Source organism: Contarinia nasturtii, unplaced genomic scaffold (assembly GCF_009176525.2).
Source record: "Contarinia nasturtii isolate CC-2019 unplaced genomic scaffold, AAFC_CNas_1.1 Cnas_scaffold_187, whole genome shotgun sequence".
Classification (NCBI taxonomy): domain Eukaryota; kingdom Metazoa; phylum Arthropoda; class Insecta; order Diptera; family Cecidomyiidae; genus Contarinia; species Contarinia nasturtii.
The window spans coordinates 6,241,282-6,263,434 of record NW_022197544.1 but is presented as its reverse complement, the minus strand read 5'-3'; the positions used below and the strand labels follow the sequence as shown (position 1 = coordinate 6,263,434).

At 33.1% G+C, this 22,153-nt stretch overlaps 3 protein-coding genes and 1 long non-coding RNA gene across 4 annotated transcripts; 3 read left to right on the top strand and 1 right to left on the bottom strand.

The window, feature by feature from the left end:
* Window positions 1–862: 862 nt before the first annotated feature.
* On the bottom strand, window positions 863–1,461 carry LOC116352618. The gene is made up of 2 exons (XM_031785344.1): window positions 1,112–1,461; window positions 863–968 (listed from the first exon to the last, which is right to left on the bottom strand). The coding sequence occupies exons 1-2, from the start codon at window positions 1,437–1,439 to the stop codon at window positions 943–945; spliced, it is 354 nt and encodes a 117-aa protein (XP_031641204.1). The 5' UTR covers window positions 1,440–1,461; the 3' UTR covers window positions 863–942.
* A 1,658-nt stretch (window positions 1,462–3,119) lies between these two features.
* On the top strand, window positions 3,120–3,942 carry LOC116336632. Its single transcript, XR_004200720.1, has 4 exons — window positions 3,120–3,236; window positions 3,318–3,381; window positions 3,461–3,566; window positions 3,659–3,942. It is a non-coding gene; the product is annotated as an uncharacterized LOC116336632 (long non-coding RNA).
* Window positions 3,943–4,398: 456 nt separating this feature from the next.
* On the top strand, window positions 4,399–10,169 carry LOC116352564 (probable cation-transporting ATPase 13A3). Its single transcript, XM_031785267.1, has 16 exons — window positions 4,399–4,682; window positions 4,846–5,190; window positions 5,262–5,541; window positions 5,727–5,931; window positions 6,057–6,392; window positions 6,452–6,596; window positions 6,681–7,014; window positions 7,134–7,962; window positions 8,032–8,265; window positions 8,511–8,540; window positions 8,617–8,784; window positions 8,851–8,926; window positions 9,015–9,162; window positions 9,235–9,404; window positions 9,469–9,656; window positions 9,908–10,169. The coding sequence occupies exons 1-16, from the start codon at window positions 4,673–4,675 to the stop codon at window positions 10,052–10,054; spliced, it is 3,645 nt and encodes a 1,214-aa protein (XP_031641127.1). The 5' UTR covers window positions 4,399–4,672; the 3' UTR covers window positions 10,055–10,169.
* A 1,163-nt stretch (window positions 10,170–11,332) lies between these two features.
* LOC116352511 (kinesin-like protein Klp68D) lies at window positions 11,333–18,969 on the top strand. The gene is made up of 9 exons (XM_031785162.1): window positions 11,333–13,128; window positions 15,350–15,537; window positions 15,646–16,576; window positions 16,675–16,872; window positions 17,003–17,287; window positions 17,416–17,501; window positions 17,583–17,961; window positions 18,055–18,128; window positions 18,193–18,969. Exons 1-9 carry the CDS (start codon window positions 13,084–13,086, stop codon window positions 18,320–18,322), a joined length of 2,316 nt encoding a protein of 771 aa, XP_031641022.1. The 5' UTR covers window positions 11,333–13,083; the 3' UTR covers window positions 18,323–18,969.
* The last annotated feature ends 3,184 nt before the right edge of the window (window positions 18,970–22,153 follow it).

Sequence of the window (22,153 nt, the reverse complement as noted above, 5' to 3'; positions counted from 1 at the left end):
AAACAAATGGTGATACACGTTTACACATTGCTCAGTTAAGTGGGGTTTCAAGCATATTCTCTAATAAATAGAGAATCTTTATGCTTCATTAATCAACGTTATGAAAATTCTTACTATTTTGTATAAATGACAACATTTGAATTGATAACAATGATACACAGAAAACTACATTTTATCAAAAATCAGTCAATATAACTCCTTATTGCCTTTGTAAATGAGGCACACCTTCGCCAGGTCTGCTCTAATCCTATGCAATTGTGGTCTCATTTTCAATACCTGGATTCATCATTTCAGCAAATCCAGCGGCTATAACGTCAGCCAGTCCGCCGGCTACTTTGTTTACTTTAGCCAGATCGCGCAAAGTACCTGTTTACGGCATGTGTTAAATTTGGCAACTCTTGTATTAGATGGAGAAATGCCTTAAAAGTTCTTATTAGCTTCATTAAACTTGGTAATTCATGCTACACACTTATCACACTTGAACCCATTTGAACTGCAACAAATCGAAACCAACGATCGAGAGTGACTCAAATTTTTAAAAATTATTTTGTTTTAACAAAGAACTGATGCTTCCAACTCAACGTACAGATTTTTATATAATATTCATGATAAAATCACAAAATTAACGTGACTTTAGTTTAACTTTATCTTATCAGAAATAGAAGAATTAAGAAAACGCATGATTTCATAAATATAGTTCAGTTTTCTTAATTTCATGAATCCGATAAAAAGAAATTGAAATTTTTGGTATTGCCAACATACAGGTTAGATATTGAGTTACCATGTCAACTACAATCAAGATTTATCGGCAGTAAAATCGCAAATGTAAGAGATATATGACAGGATTAGAATCAAAAATAGATTTATGCTTTGCCAAATGACAATATTAAATTATTTATTTATTTCTTGTTTGAAATTATACACTTTTTCCTGTAGTTTTACTTATTTGCCCAACCCAGATAAAATACCTAAGGGGAGAATCACAAAAGAAAAGAATATAATTAATTTTAAGATAATCGACAAATAATCGAAAAAGAATCGAAAAAGAATCAATAACAATTATTAAATAATAGAAAGGCAATTTTTTAAGTGAATTCGCCCTATAAAATACCCGATGCAGGTGATCCAGTTTGTCCATTTGTAAGAGCGCTTATATTCGTCAACACTGGATTTACGATGTCAGCAATTGTACCGAGTGGTTTAGTCAATTTTGCGACATCTCCCACAGCCTCTGCTAACTGTACAACTGCTTTTGTTAATTTTGGTAGCTCTTGTATCAAATAGAAGAAGGCTTCGATTAATGCCTTTAGAGTTTTTACTAAATCTGACAAATTTGGAAGTCCATCAAGCGCATCTGTTACCGATGCTGCGTAGCCAAATTGAACGGCAACTCCCAAAACAAGAACTGAAGCGATGATAAAAATGCTAATTCGTGTCATCTTTGAAATGATTTGGTTTTAATTTTTTCCAAAGAACTAATGCCACCGAGTGAACGCAATGGCTTTTATACAATATTCATGTGGCAATCATAAATTAACGCGATTTTGGCTTGACTTTAATTTATTAGAGACTTACGAATCACGAGAGACATAGTCATTTTTGTTTAAGCCCAGTACAAACAAAAAATATTTATTTTGTTAAGAAGCAACTATTTACAACCGAATATTGTGTGAAAACAAGGAAGAAAATCCAAATTTCGCACAATTTCGTTCGTATACAAATGCGGAATATTCCATTATTTCATAATAGTAATATCTGAGGCTCAAATATACATAAATCTAAAAAGTCCTCTAAAAAGTCACTCGCAAAGTCCGTTATCAATTTATATTTCGATAACATTTTGTAATATAACAAACGATCAAATATAGTTCTATTGGATTTGCGTATTTTCTTTTTCAGTCACCATATCTAACCAAACTACGTTGGCTGACTATCCCGTGTGGAAAAAAAGTGACTTACTAGCTGAAATCGAATGAAATTGAATTTTGTTAACCGAAGTCGTCTACCCATCCAGTCGACTTTAGTCGTCTATGGATGTCATTTTAAACAGATGACTAATTTGGGACATTTTTATCTATATAGTCAACTGCGATTGAAGTTGAATTAAGTTGCATTTTTCTCTACTAGGATTGACTGAAAAATCAGCCGAATCAACTTAAAACAACTTCAATCTCAGTTGGCTTTAGACTAGTCAGTCAGTAATTTTCCACAAGGGATTAAAAGAAAAATGAAGTTTTAAATTTATCAAAGAAAAAAATGCTTATAATATCAAATACTGATCATCATGGACTTTATTGAGGTCAGAGCTTTTTGAACATGGTTTTTGTGGGTCGTTCACACGTGGTACGTCGTCCGCCAATATTTGAAGACACGATAACTCCTACAAAAACATAACATTCTGAAAGTTTGAAAAATTTCAATGCGAATTATGGGTACCTCCCATACAAAACATTCAATATTCTTATCTTTCATTGAAATTTCTTCAAACTTGGTGATGTTGTGTATTTTGGTAAGAAAATTCATTTTATTACCTTGTATTTCAAATTTAAACACTTATTTTGAGAAATTGATGAAGACAACATATGAATTATATACAAAGTTTTTACTAAGTTAAGTTTGAAGACAACATATGAATTATATACAAGAAATTTGCCAGTTCTTTTCAAGCAAATTTGAATGATGACGTGAAGCAATTATTGATGATATCATTATTAGAAAAACATATAAAAACACTTCGATCTTTAATAGCGGTTAAGCGATAATAAGGATATATATTATAATGCTATAAAAAAATGTTACTATACTACATTTCATTGAAATCGTCCAATGCGTTCCGAAGATATGGCTATAGCCATACTGAAGAAAAGAAAAACAAACAAATCCAATATGAAAATTTTATTTCGAATTATTGTAAAATCAGGCTCACAAATTATAAATGCAACTGACATACACATTATAAAAAAATAAAGAAATCTACATATTGCCGTTTCTCAATGAAGATTGTGCAAACGGTATTTCCAACAGGTCGTTTTCGAATGGAAAAATCAGAAGAGCCCCTTCTGCATACTTAATGTCAAAATTCACGCATGCTCTCATTTTTTATTTTATTTTCGTTTATTAAAACATTAGGGAACATCTTATTTTATTGCCAAAAAATTTGCAGTAAAGAAATGTTACACGCAATTTCATTTCTTTTACGGGGCTTGGGACTTCTACTCCTTTACATTCTCATATTGGTAAAATTAAAAAACAAAAAAATACAATGTCCATATCAAAACATTATTTTTTGAATATTTTAATGTAACATTTTTTTGCAGTTGCAAATTGTTCACCATGGTACACCGATCGTAATCACATGGTGTTCGCTCAACGTCTTCATTGGTATGATTTGGTTACGATTTTTTTTTTGATTGAAAAAATATTCAATAACATACTACATACTAAAATTTAATCCATTCAGCATTCGCGATGTATGCAATGGATGAAAACGAATCACATCTGACAGAGCAAAATACTAATACGGTTGTGCATCGATATTAATAGTATACCTCAGCATCAACGAAATGGTGAGAGATTAAACGAAAAATAATTCAGATTACATTTTTCGATATTTTTATCGATTTTCGTTAATGTTCTAACACTTAAAATTTCGTGATAGGACGAGTTAAATAAATCATTGTGTATTGTGCACATGCAGCATCCTAACCTAAAATCTCGACGAAAATAAGGGGAAGATGCAATATGAGCCAAATGTGAGGAGTTCGATGAACCTTCGTCGTATTGACTGAAAATACCATAATATCATGGCTGTCAAAATTTGTGGAATTGTTCCTTGCAAGCATCCGTGGTGTTTGTTAATAATATATTCTAAAATGAAATATTCTAAATTTTTTCTAAAATAGATTATACGAAAGTTTACCTATATATATATACAAATCTAAAGAGCACCAATCATTTATATTAAAATAAATCAATAAATGTTGATTTTATATGGCGAAAAATTGATTTTCTTTTTTCAAAAATATACTGCTTTACAAAGCATAATTTCAGTTTTTTTTTTAACTTTTTTCTCTAGTGGAGGTAACTTTTGTGTGAATACAATAATTCAACCAACTGCAAAAGTAGATTATAAATCAATAAGCCCTTGAAAGAAAACCACTCACATTTTTCTCTTTTTCTCAAAGTTTAAAATTCATTTGTCAACATTTAATTACTTTTTTTAAAAAATAATTTTAATAAAAGTCTATTTAACCGACATTTCGAATAAGAAATCGTTCATCGCCCAGTAAATTTTATTATTCGCCATTCGAAGTGTGAACGATGCATCATCGATGTTAGTAGCTGTCAAAATGAAACAGATGTTTACTAAACGCATACATAAACGATGAATAATAAATACGGTAGTATCGATAGCAGCAATAAAGCACTATGTTTAAATTAATCAATCAAGTTGTTTTGTTCGCGACGGTTGTGTTAAGTTTTTGTGTTTGTGTTAACCTTGAAATTGTGCCATCGATATTGTTTGAAATAAATTAGTGGATTTGAATGAAAATTGTGAAAATTGATCGAACCGATCCAGATTATCAGTTTGTTTAATTGGAATGTAGTCGGATTGAATTGATTTTTTTTTGTAACTGCATGCGTGGGACGGGAATATCGAATAGACGGGAATATGATAGGAAGTGAGTTTTCTTTCAAGAGCGTTCTAATCTCAAAGTTCACAAGATTGTTTACTTGGCCGAATGTCTCATTATTAGATTAATACTGTATGGCTATCATAATCATTGAAGCAATTGAACATAAACATTTATCAGCTATTTGTTATTGATTTCGTTCTTTATTTAGGGCGGACAAGAGCAAGAGCTGGTTATACGTCAATAACACGACAAAGCCAAATCTTAAATCATCAATGCGATAACATTGAAATTGAAAATGAAAATGTGCCTGAAGTGTGTAGCGGTTCGGCCACATCATCAAGTGCTTCATCGCGTGAATATCTTCCAAATGCCCCAAGTCCGGTCGCATATAATGCTTACGGATACAAGTCATCAACTATACGCACATTATTGTATCACATGATCTCTATTCTATTTCTGGGCATTCCGTACTTGATCTCTCATTCGAGTCTTCAATTTTTCGTTTGGTTAAAATTGCAAAGTTGTGATTTGGATAGCTGTGATTTAATACTTGGTTAGTTTGGGCTCGTCTCTTTCATTCTTTTCGCATCCAATATTTATCGTTTCGCCAATTTTGTTTCACAGTCACAAATAAACGAAGTGGCCAGGCTTCACTTGAACATGTTGTGACAATACGTATCACTGCCGATAACATTGCATATTATTCCAGTATTTTGAAGGAAATTTGCCGAGAAAATGGATCAACAAACAAAATTCGAACTTTTGAATTCGAACATGTTCGTTACATTTATAACTATCACATCGATCATTTTGTGCGATTGCGACAGCTCGATGAACTTTCAACCACAAATCAACTCATTTATTCCAGTTTAAATTGCGTATCAGATAAACAACGTGATGCTCTGTAAGCATTTTTTTGCATATTATGGAACATATTAATTTTGTATGTATTTGTTTTGTTTATCCATTTATTTTCAGTTCGTTTTTGTTTTTATTTTATTTTTTGGTTGGTTTCTTTATTCCGCTCAATTCATTGTCTACCCACACGCACACACAATTGCATTTTCTTTATTTTTTGTTTATTTACAGAACACAATTATATGGGCGCAATACAATTGAAATAGCTGTTAAATCGTATTGGGAACTATTTCACACCGAAATTCTCAATCCATTTTATTTATTTCAAATATTTTCGGTGACATTATGGTGTTTCGATGATTATTACTATTATGCTGGATGTGTTTTTCTTCTATCGGGCATTTCCATTTTCTGTTCACTGTACGAAACGAGAGCGGTGAGTTGCGATAGTTATTTTATACTGTCAACAAAAGAAAAAAATGTTTATCTGATAAAAAAATGACTGTTGAATGTTATACATATTTTGTTCATGATTTTTGATGTTTCACTATTCATTTATAGCAAAGTATTACATTGCACAATGTGATTGAGCGTGTAAAGTCGGACTATATTAAGATATTGAATGAATCGAATGATGTGGATGTAATTGCGTCTGATTCGTTGGTGCCAGGCGATGTAATCGTGATTCCAATGGATGGCGGAATATTGGCATGTGACGCGGTGTTAATATCCGGTTCTTGTATTGTAAATGAAAGTATGCTAACGGGTGAATGTGTCCCAGTCACCAAAACACCACCCACATCAAATGATTCACCATTTGAATGGATGTCACAAAAAAGACACATTCTCTATGCTGGAACAACAATACTACAAACAAGATACTATGGAACTGAGAAGGTATTTATTTATCCCGTTGGATTTTTTTGATCCAATTAAATGTGTTTGTTTTTCGTCAGGTATTGGCAAAAGTCGTTCGGACCGGTTTCAATACTTCGAAAGGTGAACTCGTCAAAAGCATCCTCTTTCCTCGTCCGATTGAATTCCGATTTTACGAAGATTCGGTGAAATTCGTCTCAATGTTATTTGGTGTGGCTGCTTTGGGTAGGATAATTAAAATTTATTTTTTCTAGCGACATTTTTGCCATATGCATAATTGTTCAAATGTTATCCGTGTCCAATTCAAAGGTATGGCTTACACCATTTATCTGTATCATGCACGTGGAGCTGATATAAAAACCATTATTGTTCGAGCATTAGACATTATAACGATAGTGGTACCACCTGCGCTACCGCTTGCGATGACTGCTGGTCAGGTCTATAGCCAAGCGCGTCTCAAGAAAAAAAACATTTTCTGTATTAGTCCCCAGCGTATCAATGTGTGCGGCAAATTGAAATTGGTATGTTTCGATAAGACAGGCACTTTAACGGATGACGGTTTAACGATGGACGGATGCCGTGAATGTCGAAACGGTGCTTTTCGCACTAGTCACACACAATCACCGAATGTTTTCGACGAAAAGTAAGCATTTTATAAACCTTTGTTTGTCCCAATGCAGTGTCTTAATAATATGAAAGCATTTCATTTTCCTTCTCGCAGAAATAATTGATGAAAATATGATTTTTTTTTTTTAATTCTAGATCGAATATAGTCCAAAATATGGCCACGTGCCACTCGCTGACAACAATAAACGGTACATTAAATGGTGATCCCCTGGATTTGGAAATGTTCAATTCAATCAAATGGGAATACGTCGAGCCTGGCAGCGAACATACACGTTTCGATAATTTAGCTCCGGCAATGGTGCGCCCAATTAAATTGAATAAACGTTCACCAACTATATCACCGAATTCCGAGGGTGAATTAACCGAAGTGCCATATTCCATTGGAATTATAAAACAACATCAATTCACGTCGGAAGCGCAATGTATGTCGGTGATTGTGCGTGTATTGGGCGAAAAAAATATGAAAATTTTTGCCAAAGGTGCTCCGGAAAAAATTCACAGTCTATGCCAATCAAATACAATACCAAAGGATTTTTATGAGGTGCTTTGTAAATACACATCAAGAGGATACCGTGTGATAGCAATGGCACATAAGAAACTTTCATCGAAAATCAAATGGACTGAAATTGAACGCATGAAACGTGATGAAATTGAAATTGATTTAGTTTTTGATGGTTTTTTGATTTTATTAAATTGTCTCAAGCCCGAAACAGTCAATGTAATCGATGACTTACATGCGGCCAAACTACGTACCGTCATGATCACAGGTGATAACATAATGACAGCATTATCAGTTGCCAAAGATTGTAAAATGATTAAATCGAATGAAGAGGTTTATATTGTGAAATGCGAAGGCTACGGAAACGATAAACCAAAATTGACAATTGAATTGAGTCGAGATATTGGTGCTGTTGACGATACAACAACATCGGAAGATGGGATAAATAACGTTGGATTTAATGCGGTATATATGTCTTTCGAACTTTATTAAAAATGATAGAAAGTATTCATAAAATGCAATTATATTTCACAGCATTCAACCTTATTGAATATATCGGCAGATCGATATCATTTGGCATTGGATGGAACCGCATGGAAAGCGATTCAAGTGCATTATCCGCATTTTATACCGCATGTTGTGGCAAGGGGCACTGTATTCGCTCGATTTCGACCCGAGCAAAAGAGCCAAATTGTTATATGCCTAAAGCAATACGATTATATTGTGGCCATGGTGGGCGATGGAGCTAATGACTGCGGTGCTCTTAAGGCAAGTAGTTGTCACAGATCCAATGGCAAGATTTCATTTTATTGGTGAAATATGAGTGATTTATGACAATGAAATTGAATTAAATGACCTAAAAAATAGCCAATATATATGGCACGACGCCAAAAAGTATGCAATAATCTCCCAGGGCTATCCTTTATGATTCTTCGAATGATTTGTTGAATTTGTTATGTATTTTAAGAAGTTTTTCAATAAATCATTATTTTACCTCTTCTTTTTTCTCATAGGCAGCACACATTGGATGTTCTCTTTCAAAGGTAATTCGAATTCCATTTTTACATTTTGATCTTTTTATGAAAATGTTGTTGTTAATTTTTATACAATTTTTTTTAGGCTGAAGCATCAGTGGCAGCACCATTTACCAGCACCGAAGAAAATATATCGTGTGTCAAACATTTAGCACTTGAGGGTCGCTGTGCGCTTGTTACATCATTTGGTCTATTCAAATATATGATAATGTACTCATTTATTCAATTTATTGGCATTCTCATTTTGTACACGGTAAGAATCGATATTTCTGTGTGTCGACAATAAGATTCGAACTAAATTTAAAATTTAAATTTTTAGCATTCATCGATTTTGGGAAATTTCCAATTCCTCTATGTTGATTTAATAATAACGGCTAGTTTGGCATTTTCAATGGGTTTGTATCAAATATTCCATTACTAAAGAATTCCTATCCATTCTTTCGATTATTTTTCCATTGATTAAATTCCATCTTTTTTTCTCAGGTCGACAAGGGCCTTCTGATAAATTGGTCGAACGACGACCTAGCAGCTCTTTGGTCTCATTGGCCAATGTAGTTCCGCTGTTATTGCAAGTGCTTCTTTGTGCAACCATTCAATTGTCGGCTATAATTTATCTATTTAATCAGCCATGGTAGGATAACAATTATTTATTTTCTGCAAAGTATATTTAATTGTTCAAATATTAACCGCTTCCAATTGACAGGTATTCGGCAAACGAACAAAATACCGTTGGCAACAACGATGATGATGACGACGAAAGTGTTTTGTGTTGGGAGAATACGGTGCTATTTTTGGTCAGTTGTTATCAATATCTAATTTTAGGCGTTGTTTATTCAAAAGGTCTTCCATATCGCCAGCCGCTACATAGAAATGGTACGTTTTATTCACGTCTCTTGGATTGCAAATCGATTAATTGTGAATGGAATTATTATTGCAGGTTTATTACTTTTGTTTGTTGCTGTTTTAACAACGTTTACCACGATGCTGCTGTTGCGACCGTTTGCATTTATATCGGATCTTTTCGAAATCAAACCATATCAAGATACACAAAATGCTATCAATGTCTTCCGTTTTACAATTCTTGTGTTTCCATTCATGCATCTTATGTTGGCCTATGGCATTGAGGTAACTATCAATCACTTATTTATCGCTATCAAAGCTATTGATTTTATTATTTTGAATGTGATGCACTCACCCACTTGCTTAGTGACCGAAAAATAAATTCATTTCATCAATCATTTAATCTTATCGATTCAACTTCAAAATGAATTTATTTTATATTTGAATTTTATTTTCTTTTTGCATCTTGACACATATCGCCAACATTTTTTTTTACCCTTTATTTATCTAATTGTTTTGATTGTTTTTATTTACAGCTATTGATTGCCGAACGACAATGGTATAAAAGTTTTATACACTTTATTGTACGTAAAAAAGGTCCACGAAATAAATTCAAAAGAATCGAAATCGATGTACAGGCAAACAACAACATATCCGAATTGCAACGTCATTTTGACTGTTAATTCTTCAAACATACATATTATAAACTGTATAAATGTGCGTAGAGCAGATGTATCAAAAATCGAAATCAATATCCAATTTGTTATTTAACGTGATTTCATTTAAATGTACTCAATGTTTTTTAATTCGTTTTTCTTTAAATAAAAGCATTTGTATACAAAATCGATTTTAAATTTGGGCTTAACAATTCAATTTATAATGTTATAAAAGACACTTTAGTAGACGTCTAATAGAGCAAATCAATTGGGGAACGTTTCATTGGCCGCATGATGATGAAGAACTCTCAAATATTGTCATAAGATCTGCTTTAAACTGCTTTATATCGGTCCGTTATAGCAACCACGGATCGGAGTTACTGACAAAATTAGCCACATTTTTTGGGTAAATAAAAATTTAAGTACAAGTTTTTATCAAATTTGAAATGTATAATCTTCATGCTTTCGAAAAACTAAATATAGAACAACTTGAAACTTGAATTCAAAGAAATGAAAGTATTGAAAGCGAAAAAGTGAATAAATAAAATGGCCAAATTAAAATTGTATAATTTCGTCGGCGTTATGATTTATCTTAATCAAAAGTGAGTCATGTTGGCATTTAAAATTCTTAAACGTATCGATGTGAATATGAAGCAAACTAAAGCGATGATTCACATTGTGGGGGTATCAATGTTCAAATTTCAACTATTTCTCTGAATCATTTAGTTGAATATTAAAAATGATATCAACATTTGTTTTCCATATTAGCACAAATATGTTGTATGTTTAACAAGTGTTTATTTTCCCCTTCAAATTGGCAATTATTTTCTGTGTCTACAAGAAGTTGGTCAAGCTTAAATTGAAAAGCGAAGAAAAAAAAACGTTACGATTCGAAAATGGATTAAGTATGAGGTGACGTTTTTATGAGGCGCATGGTATATGCGAGGGTTCGGTTATCGAGATTATACTCGAACGCATACATCACATTTAAAATATATTTAAAAAAAAATTGCGTCCGAAACCAAAAAAAAAGAAGAAATAAAATAAAAGTGTTGTGACCATCTGTTCATTTTCTTGCGAACGAAAAAAAAAGTCCGAATCATTATAAATCATTACGTAGCTCATGTTCAACGAAAATTGCGCAATGCAATCTACCAAATACAGTCAATAGCATTTGACGATGCATAATGGATCGTACTTTCAAGGTTGTGTGTCTAACAAGATGTGTGTGTGTGTGTTTCTGTGTGTACGAAATATAGTAAATGATGGTTATGGCAATGCATCAATGATGGCATTAGACTAGGAGTATCTGTAGCTGCGACAACAGCAGACATACAGACGGACAGTCAAAATGTGTAAATTAAACGAATCATGCATCGAATCGACCGGAGAGTGGAATAAAAGAGTGTATAACTCCAATAAATACACGCAGTGGCATAGTAAACGAGTGAGAGCGAGACCGAGCACTGACTAGAGCACACATTCATATGAACAGCAAAGAAAATAATAATAAAAAATAAAACTACAGTGCCTTGCAGTAATTCAACCAAATCCAATAGCATGAATAATATGGGGAAACGAGTAGTGCGAATGCGCCGTTGCTGCTAAACACCCAAGCACAGACATTTGACAGTGTCAACAACAAACAATAAGTACGATACCGTCGCGCAAAACGGTATTACGTACGTCTCTACGAGAGCAGAAGCACTTGCTGAGCGAATAAATTGTTTTTCACTTCTTCTTTTCAACTCTAAATTTGTTTCGAACCGTTTAAAATTCATTCTCACATTTTCAACTGAAAGTGAAACGCGAAAATAAAATCCATTTGATGATTAACAACATTAAAAATCGTTTGAAAGCAAGGAAAAAAATCGAGTGACCAAATAATTTTAGTGTATATATGATTCATTGTTGCCATCCATTGGGAAACGGATTGTGGTGTGTAAAGCGGTGTGTGTCGAGGAAAATCGATATTGGTCCGTTTTTGATTCGAATGAATTTTGCATGATAGTGTCGTTTCACATTTTCTTTTTTTTCCTTTTTGTGAAAACAAAAACTAAAACATGTACAAGTGGTTCGAAAAGAAAATAACAATAATCATGATAAAACCACCGGGATATTCATGAATTTAGAAAGAAATCTACACGCATTCAAAAGATAGACTGAACGATACAAAACACAATAAATAAGAAGCAAATGTTGCCAATCACACTGTATAATGAACATTTTAATTGGTGATAAATATTTTTTTGGTCATTTCACATCACTTTGTGACACCGAAAGATGAAATTGATGGACTTTTTTGTTTAATGCTGATCGAAGCCATAAAGTTGAAAAAAAAAAAAATAATCGCAAAGTGTGGTACAACAATTAATTGATCTCTCAGCCTAAATTTGTGCTGTGCATTGTATATATTGCCTATGTCACAAACAACGGCCAAAATATTCGAAACGCTTCATGGTTTCATTTGCAATTTGAATTTTTCATGTGTAGCAACGGATCTGTGTTTGTCTCTGTCTCACGCTCACCCTCTTTCACTTTCTGTTTCGTCAACAAAATCCGTGAATGAAAATTTTGTGGTTCAATTTTGGTGTGTCATAAATTAGAGCAATATCGAAATGAAATGATATTTCAGAGACTGCAAACCAATTAGATTGTGAACAAACAGCTGTAGTGGTGAACGCATGTTTTGTCGAAGAAAAAAAACTTAGACAAAAGAACTCAGTGTGAGTGTGAGGGAGAAACCATCAGTAGTTCCAAATGTTAAACGTTTAGATTTTGATACTCGAATAGAAATGATTAATTCTCAAAACGGTAAACATACCATTCGATGAGTAAAACGGAGAAACAAAAGTGAAAACAGTTCATAAACGGTCTTATCGATATTTAGTCCATTTTTTTTGTAATATATCGTAGACCAACGTTGGCAACGACTTTATTAATTGCCAAGCAAAAATATTAAAGCAAAAAAAGGGGAAAAGCGAATAATTTTATTGCGAAAATCGAGCGCACAAATTAATTTCATTCGTCCGACGTCAATTGTTCAGCAATCAAACATGGAACGTAATAACAACAATTCGAGTGCTCGGAATAAGAATTTGGTAAGTTCAAATAATTTCGTTCGTTTTAAAACAGAAACAGTTTATTTTCTTTCGATTGGAATATGTCAATAATTCATTTTTCATTCACATCAAAAAAATGTCTTATTTAATTGCGGTTAGAACGCTTGAAAATTGTGTCATAAAAATGAAGCGTCAATTCAATTTGCAACTGTGTTTATTTATCAAACTGTTGATAGATAATAGATCAACAAGCTTGTTGTTTCATAGTTTCCATAGTGTTTGTCGGTAATTCAAAACCAAAGATTATTATTCAAGTAATCGCATATCAAATTCCCGATATAAATGAATGAATATAATGTTTCGTTTGCTATTTATTTGTCTATGTTTGGCATGCGTTTTCATTATCATTTACCTAACGTTAAGTGCATCTTACCTAAACGTTAAGCAAACTTCTTAGTGGAAAAATCAATATCTGACTGATGATCTGGAATAACAGTGCGATACATCCATATGCATCGAATCAGTATTTTTGTTTTGTTGTTGTACATACAAGTGCCGTTGTTTCACACATTTTATGCGATTCAATTAGAAAATGCCGTCTCTATTGCAATACGATTCGATTTTGTTTTGAACAGAGTGACAAACGAAAATGTAACATGCATGTATGACTCGGTTTGACGGCACAAGTGTTTTTTTTTTCTTCTCATTCGTAATAAATAAAACATTACGCCTCTTCGGTACGGCGTGACTTGGCCAGCCTGTTTGTAAATACATGCGAACAATCAAAATGTGCCGTACCTTGTTTTACATGCTCACGCTTTCTAAACCCTGAACAAAAAAATATTATAATAATGACAGTCAATGCTCTAAACACGATGTTTTCACTTCGATCATTCGAGGAAATAAATCGCTAAATAATAACTGTTATTGAATGTCTTCGGAATAAGCGGAACAAAAATGACCATTTTTATATGCCATATTCATCAAATATTCAGGAGGTTTAGACGACCATGGTCAAACCGATGGTTATAAAGAAATAGGTGATGTTTATCTTTCTTTTTCAATCGCGTCATATTCAATTCAAATCATATTTTTTACAGGTGCAGTCTCGATTCGCATCGAAACTTTTTTGCGGTTTTTGTTTCGTTCATTGATTTTGATTTGAATGCGTGTGTGTGTGTGTTGACATAAAAGCAAAGCCGCTGCTTTGAATTGTTGATTCTTTATTTTTTAGCAGGGTTAAATTGCTCATTTTTCACTTCAGTTTCAACAACATTTATTTACATCCACATTCTAATTCACAACTGTCTTTCACTTTCATCGCACATTTGTTTAACGACTTTTAAATTTTGTGTTTGTTTGCCCACCTGTTCTCTGTCGTCGGTTGATGAACGATTTAATAATTTACTTTTCGTATGTTTGTGTCATTGCAATCTAGTGATTTATAAACTGCATGTCTCGTTGCGATGCGATCGAATGTGCGAAATAAAGGGCATGGTTGCGTGCATGATTTTTCAAAAGTACAGAGCAAAAGTCAACTAATAAGTAATAATTAGCGGATGTACAGAATCGTTGCTCTTTCATTCTCGCTCCCGAGCCCGCTCTCTCTCTCTCTCTCTCTCTCTTCTTAATCCATCTCTATGCACTCGCTCTCTCTCTGAAACGAGCAAAATCGTTTTTGATGCTAATTTAACAGCCATAAAACTGTATTATATTGCAATTCATTCTCTCGGTGTGATTTGAAGCAGTATGAAAAATTAAAATGAACAAAAAAAGCGAATCAAAAATGCTTAAGGTTTTCCATAAATAAAACGTCTTTAAATGGCTATATTTAGAAGCATTGGCAATAAACAAAGTGATGCATTAGCCGAACAAATACAAATGATTACGTCTTCAAATACTTCGCTTCGGTGCCTTCTTTTCATTCGGATTTCAAATAGGGATTTTCAGTTACTACTCGGTTTTTGTTTACAAAGACACACACACACACACTCTATAGTCCATACAAACATAGCGTCGTGTAAATATATGAATCATTAAATGATACAATGAATTTTAGTTTGCTAGTTTTGATTTGGATAATACGTAGAATTCAAGCAATAATCGATAGAAACAATGGGATGAACAGTACACTATCAAACCATTAATGATGTGACCTTGCAGTAGTAAATACGCTTGAAACCAGAACAACAAAAAAAAAGCAACCAACATCACAAAAATTAACGACTAACAATTGTTTTTTGTTTAATTTTAATTGTAGGTGAAGAATGAGTGCGTACAAGTGGTGGTACGATGCCGTCCGATGAGCAAAAAAGAGCAAGCTAGTGGTGAATACAAGCAAGTTGTCGATGTATATCCATCACGTGGTGTCGTCGAAATTCAACATCCAAGCAATACAAACCGCGAAAATCGTAAAATGTTCACATATGATGCGGTTTATGATAAAAGGTATGTTAAACGTACAAAATTGATTTTCAATATCTTTTTTTTTTTATTCATAACGTCAATATAATATATTTGTTTCGTTTGTTATTGTTTTTTTTTTGTTGTTCACAGTGCAACACAAAAGAGTTTATATGATGAAGTGGTGCGACCTTTGGTGTCATCGGTGCTTGAAGGTTTTAATTGTTGTGTATTTGCCTACGGTCAAACGGGCACTGGTAAAACATTTACGATGGAAGGTATTCGATCGAAAAATGTTCGTGCATCGGCCATTGATAGCATTGGCGAAAATAATAAAGAACTTGAAGGCATCATTCCACGAGCTTTTGAACAAATTTGGTCGAATATTAGCCGATTAGAGAATATGAACTTTTTAGTAGCTGTTTCCTATTTAGAAATCTATATGGAAGAATTGCGCGATTTATTAAAACCGAACAGTTCAAAATCATTGGAATTGCGTGAACACGAACAAATGGGAGTTTATGTGCCGAATTTACATTCGGTTCTGTGTAAAAATGTTGATGAAATGCTTAACGTAATGGCTCAAGGTAATAAGAATCGAACAACTGGCAAAACAAATATGAATGAGCATAGTTCAAGGTCACATGCAATTTTTATGATAAAAATTGAAATGTGTGATTTGGATACGAACAAAGTAAAAGTGGGTAAATTGAATTTGATCGATTTGGCCGGCAGTGAACGTCAATCGAAGACCGGTGCCACAGCCGATCGCCTTAAGGAAGCGAGTAAAATAAATCGTGCACTTTCATCATTGGGCAATGTTATATCGGCGTTGGCTGAAAATTCACCGCACATTCCATATCGAGACTCAAAACTGACACGACTACTGCAAGACTCATTGGGTGGCAATTCAAAGACCATTATGATTGCAAACATTGGACCATCATCTTATAATTACAATGAAACGGTTACTACATTACGGTATGCGCAACGCGCCAAAACCATTCAAAATAAACCTGTCAAAAATGAAGATCCACAGGATGCCAAACTTAAAGAATACCAACAAGAAATTGCCAAATTACGGGTATGTCATTATTATTTATTAAACTAAAACCGAAGCGGTTTGACATTTTTCATAATTTTGATTTCTTTCGTTCATTTTTATAATTTGCGAAACGGCAGCAAATGATTGCGGAGCGTCAAAACAAAGAGAAAACGATACCAAAGCGAAAAAAGAAAAAGAGCATCATTGAAGTTATATCGAAGAATGAATTAAATCAATATGACGATGAGGACGACGATGATAAGGACGATGATGTTAGTGATAATGAAAAAGACTCGATAAATGATGCAATGGCCGAAACAAACGAAGCATTGACGGTAAATAACTACAACAGCTTTGATATTTAAAAATATCAATGTCCATTTTAATGATGTCTAATCAAATGCCCAACAAACATTTAATTATAACCTCTTTTTGCGTCGTCGTTTTATTTTTAAATTAAATTAGCGCGAGAAAGAGATTACAAATACTTTAACAACAAAATTAACAGAGATGGAAAGTCGACTTGTTCGCGGTGGACGTAATATTTTAGATACATATAATGAACGACAAATTGAATTAGAGAAAAAACTCGAAGAAATTGCCGAACGAAAGAAGCGTGAAGTTGAAATGCAACAGCAGCTTGAATTGCAGGAAGAGACAACGATTGAAATACGCGAAACATTAACATCCGTTCAGCAAGAAGTTGAGCTCAAAACTCGCAAATTGAAAAAATGCTATGCCAAATATATGGTATGACCAAATGTTTACCTCTTTCAATTTATCCCATTTGTTTTTCATGAGATTAAAAATTTTAAAGGTTTTCATCACGATATTAATTATAAACATTGTTTAAATTTTAATCTGTTATGCAATTAAAGGCCTTAAAACAGGAGCTAATTGACACAAGAGATGAGCATAATCGTGAAAGGAGAGAACTGGAAATGTCACAAAACGATTTGATTAAGTAAGCACATTCATTTTATACTCCATATTAAACTCAACAAAAAAAACTGGTTATTAACTTATAATCCTTTCATTTGTTTAGGGAATTGAAACGAATTCTCTTGTTGGTTGATAATTTTGTGCCGATTGAAGTGAAAACTCGGCTGTACACACAAGCACGCTACGACGAAGAATTAGAAGAATGGACAAACAATTCAAGTCGTTTGACGGACAACACACCGCTTCGACGGCCAGTGTCTCAACCGCATCGAAGACGTCCAATATCCGAATATGCACTGAAATTAATGCAAAGAAATGATGACGATTCAATAAATATTCGAGGTGAAAATATTCTGATGCATGAACTAGATATGCCATTAAGAACAACCACCGATTATAAAAATCCAAAAATATCGGCATCACTGCAAGCGGTTTTGGCTGAAGCATTATCCACTGACGATGATGTTGACATCACGGGCCAGGTGAGATTAGTGATCTATGTTTTAATTCGATTCAATTATATTTCGTTCAAAATTAATAATATCGTTCCAAAATTCGACTTTTACAAATCGCAGACCAATCAACAGATCATGCGATCCCGCTTGGATAAGATACTCAATAGAAATGCACAAGAACCTATACAAAATAGGTAATAAAAATGGTCAACAAATTTCGTTCAACATATTAAAAAGCATTTTTTTTTATTCATTTAGAGTTCAATCATCGTCTAGAATCAAATCATCAAAACCAGATGTTGGTATGACCGCGCGTCGCAGTGTGTCATCGTCGCGAAAGCAGCCAACATCTGCATATCCAAAGTCCAGAGGACTTATTACCAAATAGTATACATAATTTTCGCACAATCATCTAACTTATTGTTCACAAATGGCTCGTCGTCGGTCGCATATTTTCTCATCTATCGAAACAAACATGAATATATTGATCGCATCCAAGTGAAAATGGCTTGTCTATTTACTAAACATGTATTGAAAAATTCTCATTGTTTTTATGTTCATTTTTTGTTTTTGTGATATTCAACAAATAAATGTTAGTTTCATATTGAGGAGTTTGATACTTCTGTTCCACACAATATTCGGATGTCGAGCGAATGGAAACCATTTGATTTTGCCCACAATCCGTTCTAGATCTAGATTTAAAAGAAATAAAATAAAATCCTAGCTTCAAATTCATCTTTGAAATCGCGATTAAACTAGATAAGGAATATATATATTCAATCAAATGCACATTCCATCAGCAAACATTTAATCTGGAATAATATAATAACAAGCCAACTGGCAATCAAGTGACTTCGATTGCTTTAATAAAGATAAACCATCTTTTTTTTGTTATTTAATTTATTGATTGTTAATTGATTTTTACTATTTATTTGTTTTTAAAGCCATCGGAAATAAATGACAAAACATTTTATGATCTCTGTATTGAATATTCGCCAAGCAACCACAAAAAATAAATATTGCTTTCATATTGTATCAATGGAATTATTTATTCAAAATTAAGACAAATATTCGAAAAATAAAAATCGCTTCAACATCATGAAAATATTAACACACATGCACAATGCCTGTTTTTTATTGTCCAGAAGGGACATTTGGGATATAAACACTATTTTCACAAAGGAACACAAGGCAGCTCTACTGCAAAGGTATATTTGAAATGGTATAAATGTAAAGTAAACCTGCCCAAAAGCCTAAGGTGATATCACCTTGAAATATTTGCACATATAACGGTCATTTCTAATTTCAGGTTCAATTTTTGTTTCCGCTTTTGAAACTAAAATAGATAACGAGTTCATATTAAATAAACTTTAGTTTGAGTATTTTTATGAATGTATTCTTATGCACAAAATTAAACTGACTAACTGTTACAGTGACAAAATGATCTATTAATGGAATGCAATCAACAAAGTTCGAATCGTTTGACATTCCATTCATATCATTAAAAAAAAAACGATTAATTTAATATATCGCGTGAATTTCTTCTTTATTCTAAAAGTGGTCTTGGCACTTTCGACGATTTCTTAGGAATCAGCCTCAAAGTAGACTGTTACATATATATATTTTTTTTATTTTTGTAATAATTTAATGTTTCGAACGGAAACACCAGCAATATTTGATAATGACCTGAAAATTCGTACAAATAGTGGATCCGAATTCCCCAACACGTTGTTGTTGTGGCATCATTTTTTCCAAATTGAGAGTATATATATCATTTTTATCAGCAATTTTTTTCGCATAATTATTTTGATAACAAGAAGAGCTATTTTAAATGTCAATTTCTATGGTTATGAAGAAAAAAATTCGTTGTTCGACGAAAAATGATGTGATTATACGAAAATACATTTGACCAAATGACACCTGCCGTCCGTGTGATGATGAATTGAGCTTTTTAGAAGTCATTTTAGCCAGTCAAGGAATATCAATTCGAATGTCATTCTTTTTTTCCTATATACATTGCACAACGATGTCAAGACGCTAGAAATGTCATTTAAACACATTCTTATCAGTATTAATAATAAGAAAAATGTGAATTTCTTTTGCTTTCAGTGTGTCGTTTGAGTGTGTGTAATTGTAAATGAAAATCATGAAATCATGGAACTGGTTACTGTATCCTCTCCTTCTTTTCTCCTCTCTCTCTCTCTCTCCTTCTCTGTGTGTGTCTCCATCCTTCTCTCTATGCATATTTGTTGTGGTTCATATGCCATTTCGTCATATTTCCATTGTATTTCTTTTTATGCAATCGATGTATCAGTTCTTTAGGTATGCGAAACATTCAATGACTGGTAAACATCGAAAGATGTCGTCAATAAGAATGAATAAAATTCTTGGCGCGCGCTTCTTTCCTTTTCATATTTGGTCGTGCGTCTTGTTTGGCCATTTCATAAGTAATAAAAAAAAATTCCGTAAAATTCTTTGGAATTTGGCGCTGTTATAAGGCTACTTCAGCAGCAGCAAAAAAAAATACATTGTCGTATTGAATCTGCTGAAAGAAGAATTCACTACAACTAAAGAAACAAATGTTCACATTTTTTATTCAGACGAAATTTAAAATGCACTAGATCAATGTGCTGGTGATATATTTAGCTGTTCGTAAACACATCAATGCAGATAACCTTTTGTGCTGAAAAAGCCAAGCAGCCATATTGCAAAGTACACATATATATTCTATTGGCAAATTTATGAAAACAAATGGGACGCAATAAGCCATATAAGACGTCGTTTGTATAAGTTATTTTTCTCTATGCTGAAGTTAGAATAAGTTGAAATACAATTGACAATCGAATGATGGCGATGAAATAATTTCAGGTTGTTGAACGCTTTCCGTCCAGAAATGACAACAAAAAATTGCTGTCAACAATAAAATAATATAAAGCTAAAAATAAACAAGTTGTGTGTGTGTGTGCGTGTGTGTACGTGTTTTTGTTTTGAACATTTATAGATTTCACACAGTTAGTGGTTAGAACTAATTATGAGTGTATCGCTTTCAAAATTGCACAATTTTCTTATCAATTGCGAATGAAAAAAATATTTGTTGCATTTTAATGAGACCCATAAACATGATCGAAATGAATGCAATTGTCGGTGGTTTTGATTCACAAAAGTTTTGATTAATTCAAATCGATCTGCGACGTCTATCTGCTTTTTATAGAGATGAAACTCTTGTGCACAAGACTAAGTCACAATCATGCGAAAGCATTACAAAAACCGAGACGAACATACACTGCACTGGGTTAGGTTAGGAACGAAGTATAAAAAACACACGTAGCACATAACATGAGAAGAAAGAAAGAGAGAAAGCAAGCGAAGACAAGGAATTTTTTTTGCAAAATAAATCCTATTTATGGTCATATCAATGCATCTTATATGAAACGCCTGCACGTTTAGCGCCAACAAGCATAATTATTTGGTTCAGGATATAACAGGTTTATAAACTTGAATCTCTCATGAATGCTGTGTGCGTTCGCATGTTTCTGCACACAAAAACCAATTCTTAGGCCAAGATATACGATTAAGGTATAAGAGCAACCTAGAGAGCAACTTTGCCTAAAATCGAACACAATCGTCAAGATTGTTTGTAGAGCAACAGCAACAACAGCAAATTAATGAAAACATTATGAAGCAACACGAACTTTGTGTAATCGACAACAATAACAAAATTCGAAAAATAAGAAGCAATTATGAAGTATTGTGCGCCGGCGCTCCAGACACCTGTTGAGCAAGAGTTGCTTAATCATTTTGCTTTAAAACGAAATTTTTTATCATGACTAAGCATAAAAGCATGAGTTGAAGTAAATTTCGAATGAAATTCAACTGTTTCGCCCAAATTTTCAATAAAATGTCAGGTAATTTAAAATTGAACATTTATTTAATGGAAGTTATTTTGAAAAAGTTCGTTAGGCATATCAACAGGTTAACGTCTTATTTGCAACAATTAAATCGAATAATTTGCTAAATTGTTAAGAAAAGGCTTATATAAAACTCAGTTTTGAAAAATGGTTCGTTTATCTTTTTGAAAAAGGACGAATTCAGTGATTTCTTTTTTGAACGTGATGTCGCTGCAACTAAAAAAATTGTTTATTATTCCGTTTTTATTTTGTAAAGAAAACAAGACTAAATTACAAATAAAAGAAGTATCCCATTTTTGTCGTTGTTTGGC